This window comes from Parasteatoda tepidariorum, chromosome 7, assembly GCF_043381705.1.
Source record: "Parasteatoda tepidariorum isolate YZ-2023 chromosome 7, CAS_Ptep_4.0, whole genome shotgun sequence".
NCBI lineage: Eukaryota > Metazoa > Arthropoda > Arachnida > Araneae > Theridiidae > Parasteatoda > Parasteatoda tepidariorum.
Window position 1 is genome coordinate 10777335 of NC_092210.1, and position 20651 is coordinate 10797985.

At 31.7% G+C, this 20651-nt stretch overlaps 1 protein-coding gene across 1 annotated transcript in view; it reads left to right on the top strand.

Moving 5' to 3' along the window:
- Nucleotides 1-11463: 11463 nt before the first annotated feature.
- LOC122270485 (uncharacterized) overlaps nucleotides 11464-20651 on the top strand; it is a gene marked incomplete in the record, with an annotated part of 34920 nt that continues 25732 nt past the window's right edge. Inside the window, 1 exon segment of the mRNA XM_071183064.1 lies at nucleotides 11464-11708. Within this exon segment, the coding sequence (XP_071039165.1) occupies nucleotides 11648-11708 (61 nt within the window).

Below are 20651 nucleotides of genomic sequence, written 5' to 3' on the forward strand. Positions count from 1 at the left end.
AACAAACAACACTGATGTGATCTTTAAAATATTTAAATAAAGTGGAATAGTCTACAGTTTAATAAAAAACAATGGCTATCGCTTAACCGATGAGAAAATTCCACTTTTAATAGCTCCCTCAAACGATCTAATTGAAAATTTCGAGCAAATTTAAGGATCGTGAACTTGCGTTGACCCTTCCAGACCCTGCCTTAATTTAAGAACAATAAAATAAACGGCCGTGGAGTTAAATTATAGAGGGACAACGCGCAAAAACTCTTCATTTTATTATTATGGATTACTATTTCATGTATGCACTTTTAATTAATATGACTATCGTAGCGAAATGTATAATTAAATATTTTTGAAGAATAATTTACTTTAGGAAAAAATATTTAAAATGTAAAAACAAAAAGATAAAAAAATTTTTTTTTACAAGTGTTGTCTGTAAAACTCTCTCCATAATGTAATGACGAGCTCAGTTTTCCATCCAATTCAGTAAAAGAAAAGAGAAGTTAAAATTAGGAAAACAATAAATTTCATAAAGTAAATCATGAATAAATTATTATAATTTCATGAAAAATAAGTAAAAAGAATCTAATAAACAAAATCTAATGTTTCAATTTAATCCTACGTTTAATAAAAAACTTACTCCCATTTTTGGGGTAGGTATATTAACATGAAGCGAGTGCATGCACCTTAACATTTAACGCATCTTATCTACTCATCATTTTTAGTTGTGATATCGTATTCTTCTCAATAGCTAATACACCGATAGTTATCAAATTTTAAACTTGTAGGCTCCTCAGTGGACTGATCGTAAATACGTGGTTCACAGTAGGATACCGAAATCAAGTATCACTGGCTACGGTCAGTAAGCGGGTGGGTGACCACTTTGATCATCCTGCGTAGGGACGGAGGTTGCACGGTATCGGTCCTCGTTAAACTGTTCTTCCGTAAAGTTCTCGATTTCGTAGGCAGGTCATCCGGTTACCAAAGTAGGGGAGCCATCCCCATCAAATTTGCGAGTCTTCGAATTATCCTCAAGGATGCTTCCAGACCGTCGTCAATGGCCCATTGAGCAGCTCCTGTGTGACGTAAATAAGGTATCTAAATTTGTAGATAATAAAACAGGTAATGATAAAATGATGAAAAAGGCTCCTTTAAAAATTGCACCGGTTATACAGGAAATATTTTCAAAACTGAACGCTGATGCAATTGGCCCTTTGCCCACCATGCCAAATAGAAAGAAATACTTGATCACTGCCCTTGTATGCCGTCAAAATACTTAGAGGCCATCCCAGTAAATGATGTAGGATCTGTATGGGGGACGGATGCCTCACTTAATACTTTTTGTACAACTGGTTTCCCAGAGAAGTTCAGTGTGAACTAGGAACTCCTTTTATGAACATGCTTTCAACTGAGTGTTTGGATCATTTTATCCTAAGGGTACGGCATACTTTTGTTCTTCACTCACAGTCTAATCCCGTAGGCATACATTTGCCCGGTGTACCCAACAATGATTTTCTTAAGGCCAAAGGCCACTGCTCGGTACACCCTACACTGATTTTTTTTTAAAAAGTTAGGTGCCTTAGGAGAGAAAAGAAAAAAAAGTAATGAAAAATTATCAAAATCGTCTTGCACAAAGTATCCGCTCAACAAATGAATGACGCACACAAAATGCGGTCATCTGAATTCAAATTAAAGAAGCACCTACATCTTAGTAGTCAAGAGTTGATAACTTGGCTCTTCCTCCTCAGACGCAGAGTTCATTTCTGCGCGACAGGGAGGACAGAAACATCTCCGTTCTTAAAATTTAGACAAACCTTAAAACGCGCTAAACGCAACACTGAATTTTTTCAGTCACTTAATTTTTCAGTCACATCTGCTATTATGCCTTTCATTACTCTAGCTAATGAAATATATTTTAAATTTAAAACTTCTGCTTTCCCAGCAAAATTTCTCAAAAAAGACAAACTATTTACTCAAAAGAGAGAAATATCATCAAATTTATGAAATATTCAATGTTAAAAAAATTCGCATAAAGATTGCAAATAAGTATTTTTGCCATACGATCGCCAAATAGCAACCTTGTTCAAGATTGTTCACATCCTTCTCCCAAAAATAGTGAAATAGTATAGTCGGATACCTCGTGATGAAGGTGGAGTCAAGTGCCTATACTCCTGGTGAACGAAATATAGTATTGTCAAGTTGTTTCTGAGGGGAAATTACCATTGCGCATGCGCGAATTTTATTTTATTTTATTTTATTTTATTTTATTTTATTTTATTTTATTTTATTTTATAACCGTCGTTGAACAGCGGACCCAATTTTTTGGATTTACGACTACTAATAACAAGCTTAACCCCGCCCGCCCCCGAAGGGGGCATCCGGAGACACTCCGAAAGCTCGAAGTGCGCGCAACAGTTCAATCACATAAGCAAACATATTCAAAATTTTCAAATTAGAGTTTTAACAAATAGGTAAAATATTAAATATAAAATCCAGAAAATAGCGTTACTTAGAAATGAACTAAATACAGACAAACTTAGAAAGAAAATAAACAGTATCAATCAGAAGAGATGTCGCATCTTCGGTAGGGTTTTCAAAGTTAATAAAAGGAAACAATTTCACATGGTTAAATATAAGATATTTGTATTTCAGAATATAATTACAGCTGGCACAACAGTACTTTACTACAGTATTTTAAATACTCTTTAGAGTTGCTGTTTTCCAAAGCTTGAAGACTAGACAGGGAATCGGTATAAATTGAGTTTTATCTGTAATTCTTTGCTCTTTAATCCAACGAATTGACTGGAAAATAGCCCATAATTCAGCCTTAAACACGGAAACGTGATCAGAGATGCGAAAGGATTTTCTTTCAACAGGTTCTCCCTCCTGATAGACCACGAAAGTGCATCCTGTCTTAAATTCATTGTTAACTAAAAGTTTCGATCCATCTGTGAATAATTCTAGTCCTTTATGAGTAGGTAAATGTAGTTGATATTTAAGTAAAACTTCTTCAGCCCGATGGCAAATATAAGATGTAGGTAATTTTTATAGATTATGTGTTCTTCTTCATGTTGAAAAATATTAAGTTCAGCTTCTACGTTTACGGCCATGTCTAGAGGGATTGTCCCAGTAAGTACTTGGAGAGCGTCAGTAGATGTAGTCTTGTATGCTTCAGTGATAGATAGTAAAGAAGCTCTTTCAATTTTTTTCAATCTATCAATGATTCCTACCTGTTGGGAAAACCTAAATTGCCCCTTCATAGAAGATAAGTTTCTGAGTGCTGTTTAGGTAGATGAACATCAAATCCAATTCCCCAGTCAACCCCAGAGATTCTATTTACTTTAGCTTGAAATTTAGTAACTTTGCTAAAGATAAAGTCAAGGTGGGGCAAACCAGGAAAGCTGATAATGCAATCTAAATCCCAGATAATGAATGATTTCCCTCGTTGCAATGTTAACTCCACAGAGTTTTATAGTTGGTCGTCTTGAGACCCGTTTGACCTTGGGAAATACTTGGTACTTGGGTACTGAATGGGAGATTGTGCGACGCTGCCCAACTTTCAAATTTGGTCAAAATCTCTTAGACTTGGGATCCAAGTCTATCAAGAAATGCTACGTTGAGAAGTAATAGGAAGTCATCAGCGTATGCAATTAATTGCTCATTAGATTCCCTTTTCATATTTAAGAGAGTGTTCGCTATAAGTAGCCATAAGATCGGTCCAAGACTTGACCCCAGTAGGACTCCTCTTGCTAAAGGCCTCTCCAACTTCTCACTCAGGATATCAAACAGAATCCTTTTGTTGTCCAAAAAACTTGAAATCAGCTTAACCAAGTCATAGGAACAGTTACAGGAGTTCAATTATTCTATAATTTTGCTCCAAAGGACGCTATTAAAGGCACCTTTGATATCAAGGAAAATTTCCAGTGCGTGATGTTCATTATCCCTTATTTCTTTTAGTTTTCTCAAGTAAGGGCTTCATAGTTGTGGTAGTCGCTCTACCTCTCCGAAAACAGTGTTGATCTGCATGAAGAATGTTATTAGATTCAAGGTAAAAGACTAATTGATTTGTTATTAATTTATCCAACACCTTCCCCCAAACTGGAAGAAGAGAAATGGGACGATAGCTTTCTGGTTGGTGTAAATCCTTTCCAGGTTTAGGGAGAAGAACTAATTTAGTTTTTTTCCATAATGTAGGGAAATAATTTAGAGAATGACATTTTTTAAGGATTTCAATGAACTATTTTAGTTCGAAGTAGAAAATTGATTTAATGACTTCGGGGGGGGGTGTTGTCGGAACCTGCAGCCTTATTGGTCTTTATACTATTAACAACAACTGTAATTTCATTCCTAGTAAATACTTGATCTTTGTTACAACTTTCAGGTTCCGGCAAAGGGGAGGGGAAATAGTCCAATGGGAAATGATATTAAAGGATAGCTTCAATTGTGGTTTTTTTGTGGTGGTGATAGTTCCATCTGATTTATGTATCTGTTTAAAGTCATGATGGCTATTAAACTTGTCCCTAGATATCAAATAGCCAGGACCAAAGCATTCTTGAGTTGTAATATTTTTAAGATAATTCTTTAGTTTTTCCTTTTTCTTTTTTTAATGTTTTTTTATAGAAAGCTTTCTTTTATATTCAATTTGTTTTTTAATTCTAAGTTGAAGATCCTTTTCAGCTTGAAAAAGTCCTCTTCTAGCTCTCAGCGTCTTTCTTTGTATATAGAGGTCAACCGACCACCATTTAGGGCTATGTTTATGGCTCTTACAGATTTTCTTTTTCAAGCTATGACAAACATTGGTAATCTTCTGAGTTACCTCTTCAAGAAAATCGTCCAATTGAGATGTAGTGGTATGATGCAGTAATGCTGGGTATCAAAATAAAAACAAAACAATACTAATGAATTTAAATTAACAGGAAAAACTAAAGCTACATTTTAAAAAAAAAAATCCGACAAAAAAAGAAAATGGCACATGATCAATCAGTGAAAGTACATAAAATCGAAGCACTATTTAACCTAGAGATACTAAACACCAAAAACAAAACACAATCCTAAGGAAAACAGAGATGAAAATTACAATATACCTTTTTGCAGTAGAGAGAATAGGTCACTTTCTAAATCTAAAAAAAAAAAAAACTGTAAGAGATCATAAAAAAAAGTCAAATGTCTGAATGAATGAAGCTCTTTTTATTACTTTTCTTAACTTAGGCTTTTAAGGCAGCATCAAAAAAAATTCACAGACAGCAATCAGATGGAGAGTGTGGTGGTCAGGAACAACTGGGAGTTTTCACACTATTCAGACAGAGCAAATCCCCAAGAAAAACGCAGTTGTTGACGGATATCCAATTGAAAAATTTGGACGAAAGAATCACAAAACGCACAGGTATTGATGGAAATCAGATCTTTGCCGCAACATCGGAGCAGGTTTATGGGTACTGAAACTCCACCGAAGATAAAAATGGTCAAAATTAGAAATCCACAGTCAGCAAAATTTTCTATTGTAATTAAATCCAAAACTATAATATTTGTGTAGCAGTATTTATTGTAGTAAAAACATGATGCAGGACCAGAACGAAAAAGGTACGTTGTAGAAAATCATCATTGCACGGCAGAATTAGCCGGTGAAATGGCGTCAGATATGACGCCATCAAAAAAGATGTTCCCTTCCTCTGGAATAAGAAAGATGAGAGGAAAAAAAATTAAAAAAAACCACTGAGGTTCAAAATCACTTAGAGTGGATAAAATCTTGAATGCTAATGAGCGTTAGGCGCTCAGGATATTTATACCCTTCGTGTAAGTTGAAGCGTTATTTCCTATTTTTCACAGTGTCATTCCCTCTTTCTGAAATTGAAGTACGAGTGTTTAAAAACTAGCTCTCGATCATGGTTATGAAGTTTCGAGCAATCGCACGTATCACGTGCGAGAAAGCCGATGTCAAAGAAAGCCGATCAGATGTTCTTCCGAGAAAATGGAATGTCCGGGGGAAACTGATCAAATTGCACTAAGGTTCAAGGGGCGATGTTTGATTCGGATCAGGATTTTAAGTTAAGGCTTGTGACTCGATGTCACAAGCGACTATCTCTGCTAGAGCGTCTTTCGTCTCCCTCACAAGTCTCTTAAAGGATGACGAGAAAGTAAAGAGACCCAAGTCATGATAATTTATGCCAAAGAAGGTGATTTTTCCAAAGCTATTGACATAATTAAAATCCTATGGTCACTCATTGTTTCCTCGTCAGATACCTGCCAATCTGTTACATCGACGTCACCATGGGTAAATGTGACGTCAATCCAGCTCCGGCCCGTGATTGAGTCAAAGGTTGGAGGAGAGTTAGAGTCATTTTCAATCATCATATCCATTAGGATAACAAACTCCACCAATTCTCGACCTCTGTCATCCTCAACAGGGCCCCACAAGTAACTCTTGGCATTGTAATCCCCATTGATATTAATTTTTAGGTCGGAAGCTGCATAAGATGCATTTGGAGTTTATCCTGTGATGGCAACCGAAGGGGGGACATAGATTCTCACAAAGTAAAAGTTGATGTCCCGTATTCTAATTTCACTGATTATTAAGTCTCTTTTAGTAGTAATAGGTTAAAAAGTCAACTAGTTCATGATTTAGGAGAATTGCCGCTCTTGGCTTATGATCACCAGCAATTATATCTATTCCAGTCTGAAATTCTGTAATTTTATTATCTATGTTGAAATAGGGTTCATTTAATGAACTTACAGCAATCTGTTTAGAGATAGAATCTGCGGAGTGTTCAGCATTAGCAAAATGGAAATGGTTAAAATTAATATGAGCTATTTTAAGTTTGTGAATATCTTTATCCATAATTTATTCTTTTAATAATCTCTTGTCTCTCCCAGATGTAGGTTTCACAGTATTTATAGAGTGAGCTATGGTTTGTAGGAAGATTTAAGTTGCATCTCTGATTCGATTGTTTACAATTAATGCACCTACCTTTGGCAGTGCAATCATAAATTTTGTGGCCCTTTTACTGTCACAGTTTGCTCATACCTCTTCTGCTTTGCAGTTTTTTGTTATATGGCCAAACGAGCAACACTTAAAACATTGCATGTCTCGTATATATTCCTTTGTTCTAATTCTGCACCAACCCAAGTTTATTTTTTCTAATCGTAAAACTGCCTTAAATGTATCTGGATCAGTTTCGATAACCCAGTGGTTACCATTCTTTGCCCTTAATGGAAATTTCACGTCAATGATTCCGTGTTCAAGGGCTGGGTTTTGTTCCTTAATTTTTTCTACCAATTCTTCCCTAGTAAATTCTTCTTGTTCGTCATTTGGTATTATTCTCGGATTCAATTTCTTAGGCTTACCACAAGTAAAGTCTTTTCCTAGGTCTCCTTTCTGAATTTCGTTTTTCAGTTTTTCTATTTCCTCCTCCTCGCTTACCTGCACAATAATGCCACCATTTCTAATCTTATTGACACGCTTGACTCCAATCTTAAGTTTAATTGGATCAATCTTATTAGTGATCTCCTGTAGAGTGGCATCGGATGAGCTATCCGGATTCCTCGGGTGAATTAGAAAGACGTGCTCTTGTTTGCGTCCTGCGAAGGTGGATTTCAAAGTTGGTCCCACCGTGATGGCTTGAGTGGAAGTACCCAATGCAGTCACCGCAGTTGCAGTCACCGCAGCAAAAGTTGACCGTAACTGTTTAATGATCTCAGATTTCTCATGTATTAGTCCTCTTAAAGCATAAATAATAGCATTCTGTTGGTTTATTAAGCTAAGAAATGAAGCAGCCCCATCCATGATGCGTTTCTTTGAATCCTTCGAAAATTTGCTACTAGTCTTTGCCAGGAGAGCACTGAGTTGTTTTTGGATACCAATCGCTTCCTTGAAAAAGTCTGTCTTGGGATCTAGAACATCGGGGTTGACCGTTGAAAACTCCCTAGCTTGCTCCAGCAGCTGACCCTCAGAATCCGATCCAGAAGAATCACGAATTCACGACTGTTAATGTTCAATTTCGTAGCCTTGTAATTTTGAATCCAATCCAGAAGACAACATAACTTTTGGATCAAGCATTGGGAAAAATTTGCCTTCGCGGAAGACTTATAGATGGAATTAACCCGCAATTTCGTTACTTGGAGAGTAAGTTCACAAGAACCTCCCACGGTTATCCTGACGGCAAGGGGACTCTAACCCGTTATCCGTCTACATGTGGTCGATGCAAGCCGGATGTGGAATTCGAGTCGACTGGTATTCGAACCCGGTTCACCTCATTAGAAGGCGAACGCTCTATCCCCAATCCGGAGCCATGAAGGATCACTTCATGGCTCCGTTTGCGCGTATTGAAAATCTCTAACCAAATACCAAGAAAATTACACGAATATTTTTGGAATACATCTGCATATTTTTGGAATCTTTGTTAAAAATAAAATATGAAAAGTATGCTAATAAGGAGTAGCAAATTAATGTTTATGTAACGAAAAATTAAAAATACTTTTGAAATTGAACGAATTACTACTAGGGAAGATGGGACTAAATACTTCAAAATGTCTCAGATTTCTAGATAAAACATAAATATGATTATTAGTAATACTTTCAATTTTTCATGAAATTCAAATTGGCTTAGGTATTCTCAGTTTTGTCTTTCACGGTAGTGCAAATTGCTAAATTTTGATCAATTTTTTGTATTTTTTGAGTCTGAATTCGTGATCTTAATTATCCGTACCCTTCAAAAATTAATTTTTTTATCAAGGACCCCAAAAAAATACCATTAGGTTTCTTACTAAGAACTTTCTGTATATTTCTTATTTAAATTCTAAACTGTATGCAGATTTTTTTTTATCGAATAATGCAAATAGAAAGGTAAACTTACAATAAACATTTTCCTTCTATTATTATCAAGTTCCTTTGTTTTAATAAGAGCAATTTAGTTTTGATCAATTAGTTACATAAAATAAATTACTTCTTTTTTAATTTTTTTGTCAAAAATATTTTTAAAAAAAGATAAAGGATAAATAAGATGATTATCCATTAATTGTGATTTACTTCGTTATATTTTGTCTTCTTTAGGCTTTAAAAAAATTCATATTTATTGTTAACACACAAAACAAAATAAAATACAACCTATGTTCGTTTAAACATTTTTAAACTGTTTCATCACTTTAGCAAAATTACATTTCATAATCACCCTATTTATAAGCCCTTAAAAAGAGTGAAATATTATCTCTATCATTCCTTTCTATTTTCAGTTACACGAATCATAGATTATATTTCAAAAAATTAAATGACCCAAATAGCGATTTAAATCAGAAAATTCAATAACTTCAAATAAATATCCACACAAAGTTATAACGAGTTTAAGGAAATTTAAATCAAATTAATCAAGCAATCAAATTAAATTTTTGTGACAGACACTTTTCTAGATACGCAAATCACGTATAAAATTAATTTTGCCTTTGAAGAAATTACGTTAAAAAGACCAAAAATTACAAATGTTTTTCTTAATGCGTTGGTGCCACGATATACAGCTTACAGACGATGAGCCCTTGCAATAAGACCAATTCAGAAATTTCTATATTTTTACTTTAAAAGGTTAAAACTAAACGATTTCCTATAAAAACTAGAATAAAAATTCTATTGCCTCAGGTTACGAATTTCAGAATTTTGCGATTATGTTTCAAAGTAACAATTTCTTTACCGAGTAAGAATTTAATTCCTTGATGCAGAGTTTTTATCAAGCATATTTTTCTACATTTTTATAAATTAGGTCAAAAATAAATAATTTATGGCTATGAAATATAGCATGAAACATTGGTGTATTTCTCTGCGTTAAATGTAAAATATTTTAAACACGGCCCACTTCCGAACAATAATTTTTAAATTTGTGCTAATTTAGGTCTAAGAGAAAAATTATTTTATTTTTGAAATTTCTTTAATTTACAAAATCAATTATTGATTGATTTTTGAATATCGCAAACTACATTTTTGTGCATTTTATATTTTAGTGCAAATTTAATTCTGATAATCTAAGATATTTTTTTACTATTTGTTATACCGTCTTTATATTTAAAAAAATATCAAAATATATTTTTGCTTGTAAATAGAGCATCAGGAAAAATATATTAAAGGGACACCGGTGTCCCATTTGTGTCGAAGGGTTATAGAATATTTTTTTTTTAATTTTATTTTAGCATCTTAAATGTGATTTTTTTAAAATTTAATAATTATAACGTTTTTGGTTGAATATTCCCGATTCTTTTCAATTAATTTTGCAACTTAAATGTTTGCAACTATTTCAGTAATTATTAAACTGTTTTTTATCATTAAAAATGCCAAAAAAATATTTCTGCTCGTAATTAGAGCTTCAGAAAAACTATATAAAAGGGACGCCGGTATCCCCTCTGTGTCAAAGGACTATCAGAAACTTTTTTTTCTTGATTCATTTAAAATTTAATTGTTTATAATGTTATTGATGTTATATTTTCAATTCTTTCTAAATAATGTTTCAACTTAAAAGTTTGCAAATATCTCATCAACCAAAGCCAAATCGTTCATTATTTTATATGTACTATTTCTAAATCAAATAAAATAGATGCATAAAATATAAGCTTCATTAACTAATGTCTTTTCAAGTATCTGGTTTGTTCGTAAAATTTATAGCACGTTTTATTTCTCTGTTTTACATTAATTTATGATGTCTCCAATCCTGAAAATTGTTTTAAATTACAGATTTATAGTGAATTTAAACATAAAATTAACCCTCAAACTTACACCAAGTCTCTTAAATGATATCTTCTTAAGAAACTAGTACAAAGTTTACCAAACTGGTAAATTTTAATAAAAGTAATAAATGATTAAAATTTTATTACCTCTAAAAACAGTAGGAAATTTATCTTTTAACTATAATGTAAATGAAACGTAACTACACTGTTATATTAGTTAAAGCATAGTGATAGTTTTTAAAAAATTTCTTTGGCTGATACTCTTGAGAAATTGATCTGAAAAAAAGAGTGATGTGCTGTAATATATTGAATTAAAATGAAGTCTGAAGCGAAGCAATGTTTAATCTGGATGTGAAAATGAAGTCAGAACTGAAAAAAATTCTTGCCCTATTTGATCAGATGGATATTTCATAAAAAAAAATCTTGATTTTATCAGGCTGATGATGAAAATATCGTTTTTTTTATTTCAAAAATGATATCATTTCAGCGTGAAATAGTTGGATTATTTTATATTTAAAAAATACCTGAAATCAATTTTTGATCTAAAAGCATTTACATACGTTTAAGACAGAAACTAGAAACTAATTAATTTTTAAATGTTAGGTATTTTTTAGGATTTATGTTACCAAAAACACTTCAGAATAAACTTTCACTCCTATTAGATGTCGACCTACACTTTCTTCCGGATCAAAATTTTTTTATTCATTTGACACGTATTCAGAAGAATCGCTGATTAAATATCTTTCACATTCAACTTGAGTATTGAGATGAAAAGTTATGTCTAAAAAGATAAGGTATTCTAATAAGACGAGTTCATGTCGAGGGATTTACATTTCATGTAAGGGAGTTATATATAGTCTTGATAATAAGGAAAATCGTTAAATTAATATATATAGAAGTAGCTCCTCCATTGTATCGCATTTTATCATAGATTGTAAAATAATTCCACATTGTAAAAATGTCATCTATCAAAATTCAAACAGGGTTTCTGATTGGTATTGTCCTATGCTTTCTTTCTGGTATGTGACTATTTAAATTTATATATATAAAAACGCATATGATTTGAAATATGTATAATAAACTATTATGCTTGCTTTATGTTTCATATTTTCAATTACATTTTATATTTTCTGTTTTCTATTGAATGAAATATTTCTGGTATAGAAAATTAAGTCGAGTTAAGTTTATAGATTTATTTTAGCTTCAATAAATTTTAAAATTATGTAGATTAAGGATGGACACAGTGCTATAAAAGTTAATTGCCCAGCAAGGCTTGATGATTTAAAATTTACTTTTTGGCATAGATATCTAACTTTCACATACTAACCCGGGCAGACGAAGAATGAACCACAAATACCTTTTCAGGATTTTGAAGATATTTTGTAACATTTCTGATAGATTCTTTTATCGATAGTAATTACTAGCACTCTTCATTTACTCCATCTTGAAAAATAACCAATGAACAACGCGAAACAATTTCGAAGCGTTTAATGCATATTTGATAATATTAGTTGGGATTTATTCTTAAAATAAAAGTGTTGAAGTGGAATTCATTATAGAGTTACACTATATTTGAATGATTTATACTTTTTATATTCTCTCCGATGTTTTGAAAACTTATAACAGAAAAAGGTTACTAACACATCGACAAATTTTGTTATACATAATAACGAAACATTATGATTTTTTTTTCAAATTTTCAATTTGTGAACCTCTGGCGATACGGCGGCCTGAAGCCATGCCGTACAATTTGTAACATGTCAAGATATATAATAGCGAATGCGGTTGTGATCCTTTGCCATATTTCCTTATCACTAAGCATAGGTCACAAACACTTACTCTTTGAAATAGTCCCTAAAAAAAATTACTGGGTCTGGAGAGCCGGTGTCCATGGAAATATTCGAGATGTCGTCGCCTGACCCGCCCTATCCATCTACTAGGAAGTTCGTTATATAGAAAATCATAAACATCTGTCTGATAATGAGTAGGGTGTTCTCTCTCATTGAGAAATGAGGAACGCATAACTTCCTACTATTGCGGAATTAACCACAGTTGCAGCACATCAACGAAGGAACACAGCCGCATTCACGACCATTTATCGTAGCATGTTGCAGCGAGCGTGGCAAGAATTTGACTTTAAAATTGAAGCCCGCCACATCACCTAATAGCACATTTATGATAAAAAAATTTGGTGTTCCATTATCTGATGAAACAAAATTCATGAACGTGTTGATAATATTTTATTGTTATGAGCATTCCAAACCCCGCAGGGAATTATGATACACTCTGTATATATATATATATATATATATATCAGGGGTCTGTCTAGGTTTTTCTGTGAGGTACCTATTTTGTGAAAATTTAAACATAATTTGCGAAAAATTAAAAATTATATAAAAAAATCAACACAAAAATGTGGATTTATCNACATTAGTTGTACTAAAATAATACTCTCTGAATAACTTCTGATACTAAATATTTTAAAGTTTCATAGGAATTGAATAGGGAAAAAGGACATTGATTGATTTTTTTGTTTAAATTAAGTATTGAATTATTAATATATATATGAAAGGGTAGCAGTCATGGTGAGTGTTGTTAGGCCACGCAGACAGCAGTTGGAAGGCAAAAAATACTTTATTAGCTTCACATAGTATTTAAGACATTTTCTAGCAAAGGCAGAGCTCAAATTCGCCCTCAAAAACTGTGTGCTTCAGTTTTTATCTTAGGGAAAGTAGCAAAGGAATTTCCCTCTATTTTATTATATTTGAGAGGTAAAGGGAAGTCCCAAGGATTACTATTGGTTTATGAAAGAGATCGAGCGTTTCCCACACAGAGCAAGGGGAAATATGTCCTGCTCTTAATTAAATGCATAGTTGAGCCAAAAATAGATTTAAGAACAGGATGTGGCTTTTAAAAGTGTGAGAAAGTATTTCAAATAGAATAATTAATTAGGATTAAAGTAGGAGTCGTTTTATAGCAAATAAACTAACATAAAAAGATTAATAGAAGCTTTTTATGTTACATCCCCCCTCGCCGAAAAATTTTAACTAACATCAAAAAAAAAGTTTTAAAATTATCCCTTTGCAAAACTTTCCTTATGATGACACAATTAAAATAATAATAATAATAATAATATTTGTAATATCAACAAGATATAAAGTAACATGAATTTAAAAAAAAAAACACATTTGTACACTATGTAAAAAAAATTTTTCATAAAATGTTAGAGGAAAAAAAAATTTGAAGTAACAAAATGAAATGTTAGATCACCATTTTCAAGAATTTTTTGTGATTAAGTTTTTTCAGTCCTTCTTGATAATCACAGTAAATAAAGTTATTCCTCATACAGGGGACCCGGAAAGTAAAAAATATCAAAATTTTCGAAAATACTTTTTTTATTTCATTAAATAATTTNGTGATTAAGTTTTTTCAGTCCTTCTTGATGATCACAGTAAATAAAGTTATTCCTCATACTAACACAATTAAAATAATCTTTTCCATAAAACAAGAAAAATCTATAAAAATGTTCTAAAACATGTAAATATTCATATTCAACAACATGAAAGATAAAAAAAATAATGAAAATGCAAGTGATATGAGATATAAAAATACAAATTGACACTTTTTATCAAAAAAAATTCCAATATAAAATTTAAAAATTTTTTGACACAATGGTCTTTAATCTGACTTCAGTATTTTTATTAGAGGAAATTGTTTCGTTGGATTAGGGGCTGTATTCCCCAAAAGGAGGAAAACAGTCCCTATTCTCAACAATAATGTGCTGGAAGATCCTAGATTCAACAAGGTGCATAAATATTTAATTTTTTGGTTTTCTCCAGAGACAAAACTACGATCGCCCCATATCCTACTAGATTTGGGTAAAGTTGAACTTGAAGAAAATTTGAAAAGTCGGATCTTCCAGAAAAAGGGGACCACATGTTCCATTGAACCATGTGTATTAATGTCATATTTGGTATTTATAATGTTTTTTTAACAAAGAAAAATCATTGAATTTAATATAAAATATAGTCAATTCCATTTAAATAATTACATGTCTTTTATTCGTGACATAATTTCAGTTTGTGAGGTGGATGGTACCTTCTCAATTTTGATATATGAACTATTTCTGTATTTTCTTTATTATGACTATTCTTCTTATTTATTTTATAATTAACATCAGAAATTTTTTCAAGAATTATATATGGACCGGAAAAAGTTGGGGTAAGTTTCCTAGTATTGGGGTATTTAAAATCTTCATATATGACAGTATCATCAGGGGAAAATTCAATATGGGTAAATCTTGCATCATAATAAATTTTATTTTTTTCATGATAATGTTTAGTTCTTTCAACTGCAATTTTTCTTGCTTCTTATATTAGTGGAAAAATTTCTTCGGATAAAGGATGATTAAATGAGACTTTGCCAAACATTAAAAAAGCTGGTGGGAATTTAGTTACTGAATGTGGAGTTAAATTGTATTCTTCGGTTACTTCTTTTAATAATTTAGGCCAAGGAACTTTTTTAGAAGAATCATTAATTTTGCATTTTAAACGTGTTACAATGGTTTGTCCTAAACGTTCAACTTTTCCATTAGTTTCAGGTCTATGGGCTGTAGTTAACAATTGTTTGATTTTGCTATGTTTAAGAAATTTTTTAAAGTGGGAAGAAGTAAACGCGGCATTTCTATCACTCAAAATACTTTTAGGGGTTTGAATTTGAAAAATTTGGTGCAAAAAATTTACATAGGTTTCCGTAGTTATTGATTTAGATGCAAAAGACCACATATATCGAGTGTGATGATCAATTACTAAAGTTAAATATTTTTTGGTAGAATTGTAATAATTAAAACCACCTACACTATCGATTGCAATTATTTCAAAAGGTTTGTCAACTGGGGGCATTTCCTGAAGTAACCCAAATCTTTTCTGTCTAGGTTTTTTATTAATTTGACAAGTATGACAATGTTTGTTAAAATTTGTAATGTCCAAAGTAATATTTTCCCAATAGTAAACAGGAGTAAGTAAATTAATAGTTTTTTGAATTCCGGGATGGCCAAATTTTTTATGAGTAATTTCAAGTAATTTATGCCTTAAAGAAAATGGAACAACAATTTTGGTAAAACCCTTTTTACGTATACACAAAACATTATCTATTTTAATAAAATTTCCAGTTAAATTATCATTTTGTTGGGCTTCGCGAATTTCGTCTAATTGCAAAAGATGTGAAAAATGGCTTACATTATTTAAATCAACATTACTATTGTGTTCAATATTGTCAGGAATATCTCGGGATAACATGTCAGCTTCAAAGTTTAAGGTGCCTTTTGTGTATTTTATATCATAATCATACATACTCAATAGTAAAGACCAGCGGAACAATCTACCTTTCAGATTTTTAACATTTTTTAACCAAACTAAAGCCGCATGATCTGTATGTATGGTAAATTTATTTCCAAATAAATAGTGATAAAATTTGTTTAATGCATCAACAATAGCAAGACATTCCAGTTCTGTGATAGCATAATTTTTCTCATAGTCTCTAGGAGAACGAGAATGGAATGCTATTGGATGTAAGACACCTGTAACATCTGGCTGTTTCAAAATTGCTCCAACACCACTTTGACTTGCAACAACAAAAATATGACATGGTAATTTAGGATAAAATATTTTCAAAATAGGTTTACAAACTAAAGCATTTTTTAAAATTTCGAATGCTTCTTGACATTTGGGAGTCCAACACCAGGGTGTATTTTTCTTTAAGAGATTATTTATAGGTGCTCTAACTTTAGCATAATTGTTTATAAATTTATTATACACATTTATTGAACCTAAAAATCGTTGAAGAGATTTAACATTAGTTGGAGGTTTCAAGTTTTTAATTGCTTCAATGTTGTTGTTATCAGGAGTTACTACACCATTGTATATTTCATATCCCAAAAATTGAATTTTAGTTTGCAAAAAAGAACATTTAGAAGCTTTTAATTTTAAGTTTTCAAATCTACATATTTCAAAAATTTCCTTTAGATGATTTAAATGTTCTTCAAAACTATTAGAATAAATTATGATATCATCAAAATAATTAGCTGCAAATGAAACTTTATGTTTAGTGAGTATTCTACCTATTGTTCTTTGAAAAATACTAGGGGCGTTCTTCCACCCAAATGGCAATCTTAACCATTCGTATAACCCACTGTTGGTGTCAAAAGCAAGTTTTTCAGTGTCTTCGGGGTTGATTGGAATTTGCCAATAACCACTTACCATATCAAGCCTACTAAAATAAACACTGTTCCCTAATTTATCTATAAGTGTTTCTATAAGAGGCAACGGTTCTGCATCCGATTTAGTAATTTGATTTAATTTTCTGAAGTCTATACACAATCTACTTTTTTTATTTTCATCTTTTTTATAAACTAAAGTTACTGGAGCAGAATAGGGAGAAGAGCTTTCTTTAATTATATTATGCTTTAACAATTCCTCAATTTGTTTATCGATTTCCTCTTGTTGTTTTGGGGAAATTTTGTATGCTCGTAAGGATATTGGTAAGTCAGATGTTAATCTTACCCTTTGAGGTTCAATTCTTATTGTACCTACATCATATTTATCTTTAGCAAAAATATCTGAAAAATCTTCTAAAGTTTCCTGAAGTTGGAAATTTTTTTCATCATCTTGAATTTGCATAATTCTGTCAACATGATTTTGACAATGTTGGCCGCCATTATCACATTTATTCTCAAGAACATTTGAAAATTCAAGATTATTTTCAGTTTTGCTATTTAAATCTTTATGTTTAAGTCTACTTTTTGCTTTATTTTTCTTAGAATTCTGTTTGTTTACCTTTTTATTTTTGTTTATTCTCATGTCCAAAATTTTATTTTCCATAACAAATTCTTCCTTTTGTTTATTTTTATTTGATTTAACATTTTTTCTTTTATTTCTACTTTCCTTATTTTTATTCTTAGCTTTATTTTCTTTATTGGTATTTTTGTTGCAATCATTAACCTGGATTTCAGGAGAAATGTGTAAAGACAAGTTGCTTTTATAATCCGAAAAAGTGATCAGTTTTCTCTGATTTTGCATTACAACTCGTTCAACACAATCTATCACAAATTTAAACCCATTACATTCCTTTAAACCCAATATGGCATAAGGTAGATCAGTATTTAAAATGCAAAATTCCACTGACCTAGCTATATTTCCAATTTTTAAATTTAAAGTACAGGTTTGGTCAAGTTGCAAAATACCTTTTGTTTGTTTTACATTAATAAAGTTTTTCCTTTCTTAATGGAAATAAGTTTTTCAAAAAGTTTAGTTGGGATGATATTTAAAGTACTACCTGTATCAATATTTAACAGGATAGTTTTATTTGTCAAAATTGGGTATTTGTCACTTTTATAGTTGTCATAAGTATTTAGTATGTATCCGGATACTATTAATTGTCAATTTCGTGGTTGGTCACTTTCTTGTTTATGCTGAGTTTGATTCTTCAGTCATAAAAGAATTAGGTTTGTTTATACAGTTTTGGCCCCAATGATAAGCATTGGTTATACCAAGCTTATCACAGTATTTTCATGGCATAGGAGGCAACTCCTGGGAAGCCTAGGCGAAATAACTAGTTTGTTGTTTATTTTTATGAAACTTTTCATTTTGAATTTTAGGTCTAAATTGGGATTGTTGGTTATAACTTTGACTTGGCCGGGAAAAATTTTGATTTTGTCGAGGATTATAATTTGGATAACCCAAGTTGTTAAAGAATGGCCGCCTTGGTATCCAGCCTTGATATTGTGGCCTATACCCATTAAATTTGGATTCTGGTAATTTTTTAGTTTTAGTTTGGGGTAAGGCCGTGGGTACATCATGTATTATTTTTGAAACAATTGTGAGCCATTCAATTGGGGTTTTGGGTTCTTTTAAAACCAAAAGTGTTTTAATTTGGGGAGGCAAACCTATAGATAGACCCTCAATTATATGATCATTACTTAAATTTATTTTTCGACCTAACTCTACCTTTTCAGAAAAATATGAATTTAGGTCTTTAGCTTGCCCAGAAAATTTTAAATTTTGAAAATCGTTGAAGCCAAAGGGAGGTGAAAAATAATGTTCTTGAAAAATTTCAACTATTTCTTGATATGTCTTACAATTAAGGCAGTTATTAATATACAATTTCAAAGCTGAACCTTTAATGAATTTTTGAAAATTTTTAAATTTCCAATCGTCATTTAATTTAGCATCGATAGTTAGTTTTTCGAAATGTTTGAGCCAGGCTGTGAATTGAACACCAATGTCAGGTTCAAAGATTAGTATGTCTGGTTTATCATGTACATTTTGATCTATACTTAATTTTTGTAAATTATCATTTACTTCATTTACAGAATTTTCTGCATTGCTTTTAGCATTTTCATCCATGTTAAATTTGTAGTTTTTGCCTCTCCGTAAGGGCATTCAAACAACCAAAATAAATTTCATTAACTAAATATAACATTTAGTAGGAAAAAAATTTAAATTTATGAATAGCACACATTTTGCTTTTTTAAACACCATAATAAAATAAAAATTTAAATTTTACTTCTACAATCAATATAATATACACTGTGATATATAATGCAATAGAAAAAGTGATTCCTTAAATAATGATTAAAACTATAATCATACTGAATCATAAGCGGGGAAAAAAATATGTGATAGCACTAAATTTTAATATCATTATTTAATTTAAACAAATGATATTATATACCATTGAATAATAGCATCAATAAATGGAACTATTATCAAAATATAAATATCAATAGATAAATATTTGGAACAATAAATATCAAGTATTCACGTTTCAAAAGTATTCACGTTTAAAAACTTAAACTGGTATAGAAAATTTTGAGAGTAAATACCAATCACATCTGTATTTAATTACCAATAAATCACTTCTAATATTTGATGAATCACGCGCACACGCGAGCGGAATCATAGTCACCACTTTAGATCACATTTTTAGTCATCTTCCGTTCAAGGAAACACAGAAGAACACTCGAGAAAATCGCCAAAAAACGAAATCAATTCGAACATATGCTGAACCTTTATCAACCCTCAATGAGACCGACAAGCAGCAAGCAAGTAGGGCAACACAGCAAGCACTTGCTGTAAATCCGCAAGAAGCTAATTGTTGATGGTAACACACGGTAGGCGAAAACGAAACCAAAACAGCGAAGACATCAATTCTTTAAAGGCGATTCCGGTACGACGATAGAAGCAACGTCTGGATTATTAAGGAGGAAAGTCCCGAAATTCTCCTCTTTTAATTTTTTGGCATCATATTCTTTTAGTCAGGATAATATCTGTTTCACGAGCAACGCCGGCATCTCCCAAAACTTCATTCGATTGTTTTCTACTTTCCTTTTGTATTTATATATTTTTTTTCTACTTATTTGAAAAAAGCATTTTTAAAACGGAACCAGTGAAAAAAAAAGTGCCAAACCAACTGCAAAATTGATCCTGCAAGGCTTGAAAGGGTAGCAGTCATGGTGAATGTTGTTAGGCCACGCAGATAGCAGTTGGAAGGCAAAAAATACTTTATTAACTTCACATAGTATTTAAGACATTTTCTAGCAAAGGCAGAGCTCAAATTCGCCCTCAAAAACTGTGTGCTTCAGTTTTTATCTTAGGGAAAGTAGCAAAAGAATTTCCCTCTATTTTTATATATTTGAGGGGAAAAGGGAAGTCCCAAGGATTACTATTGGTTTATGAAAGAGATCGAGCGTTTCCCACACAGAGCAAGGGGAAATATGTCCTGCTCTTAATTAAATGCATAGTTGAGCCAAAAATAGATTTAAGAACAGGATGTGGCTAATTAATTAGGAATAGAATAATAATTAGGAATAAAGTAGGAGTGGTTTTATAGCAAAGAAACTAACATAAAAAGATTAATAGAAGCTTTTTATGTTACATATAGGGGAGAGGGGGGCACATGTGAAC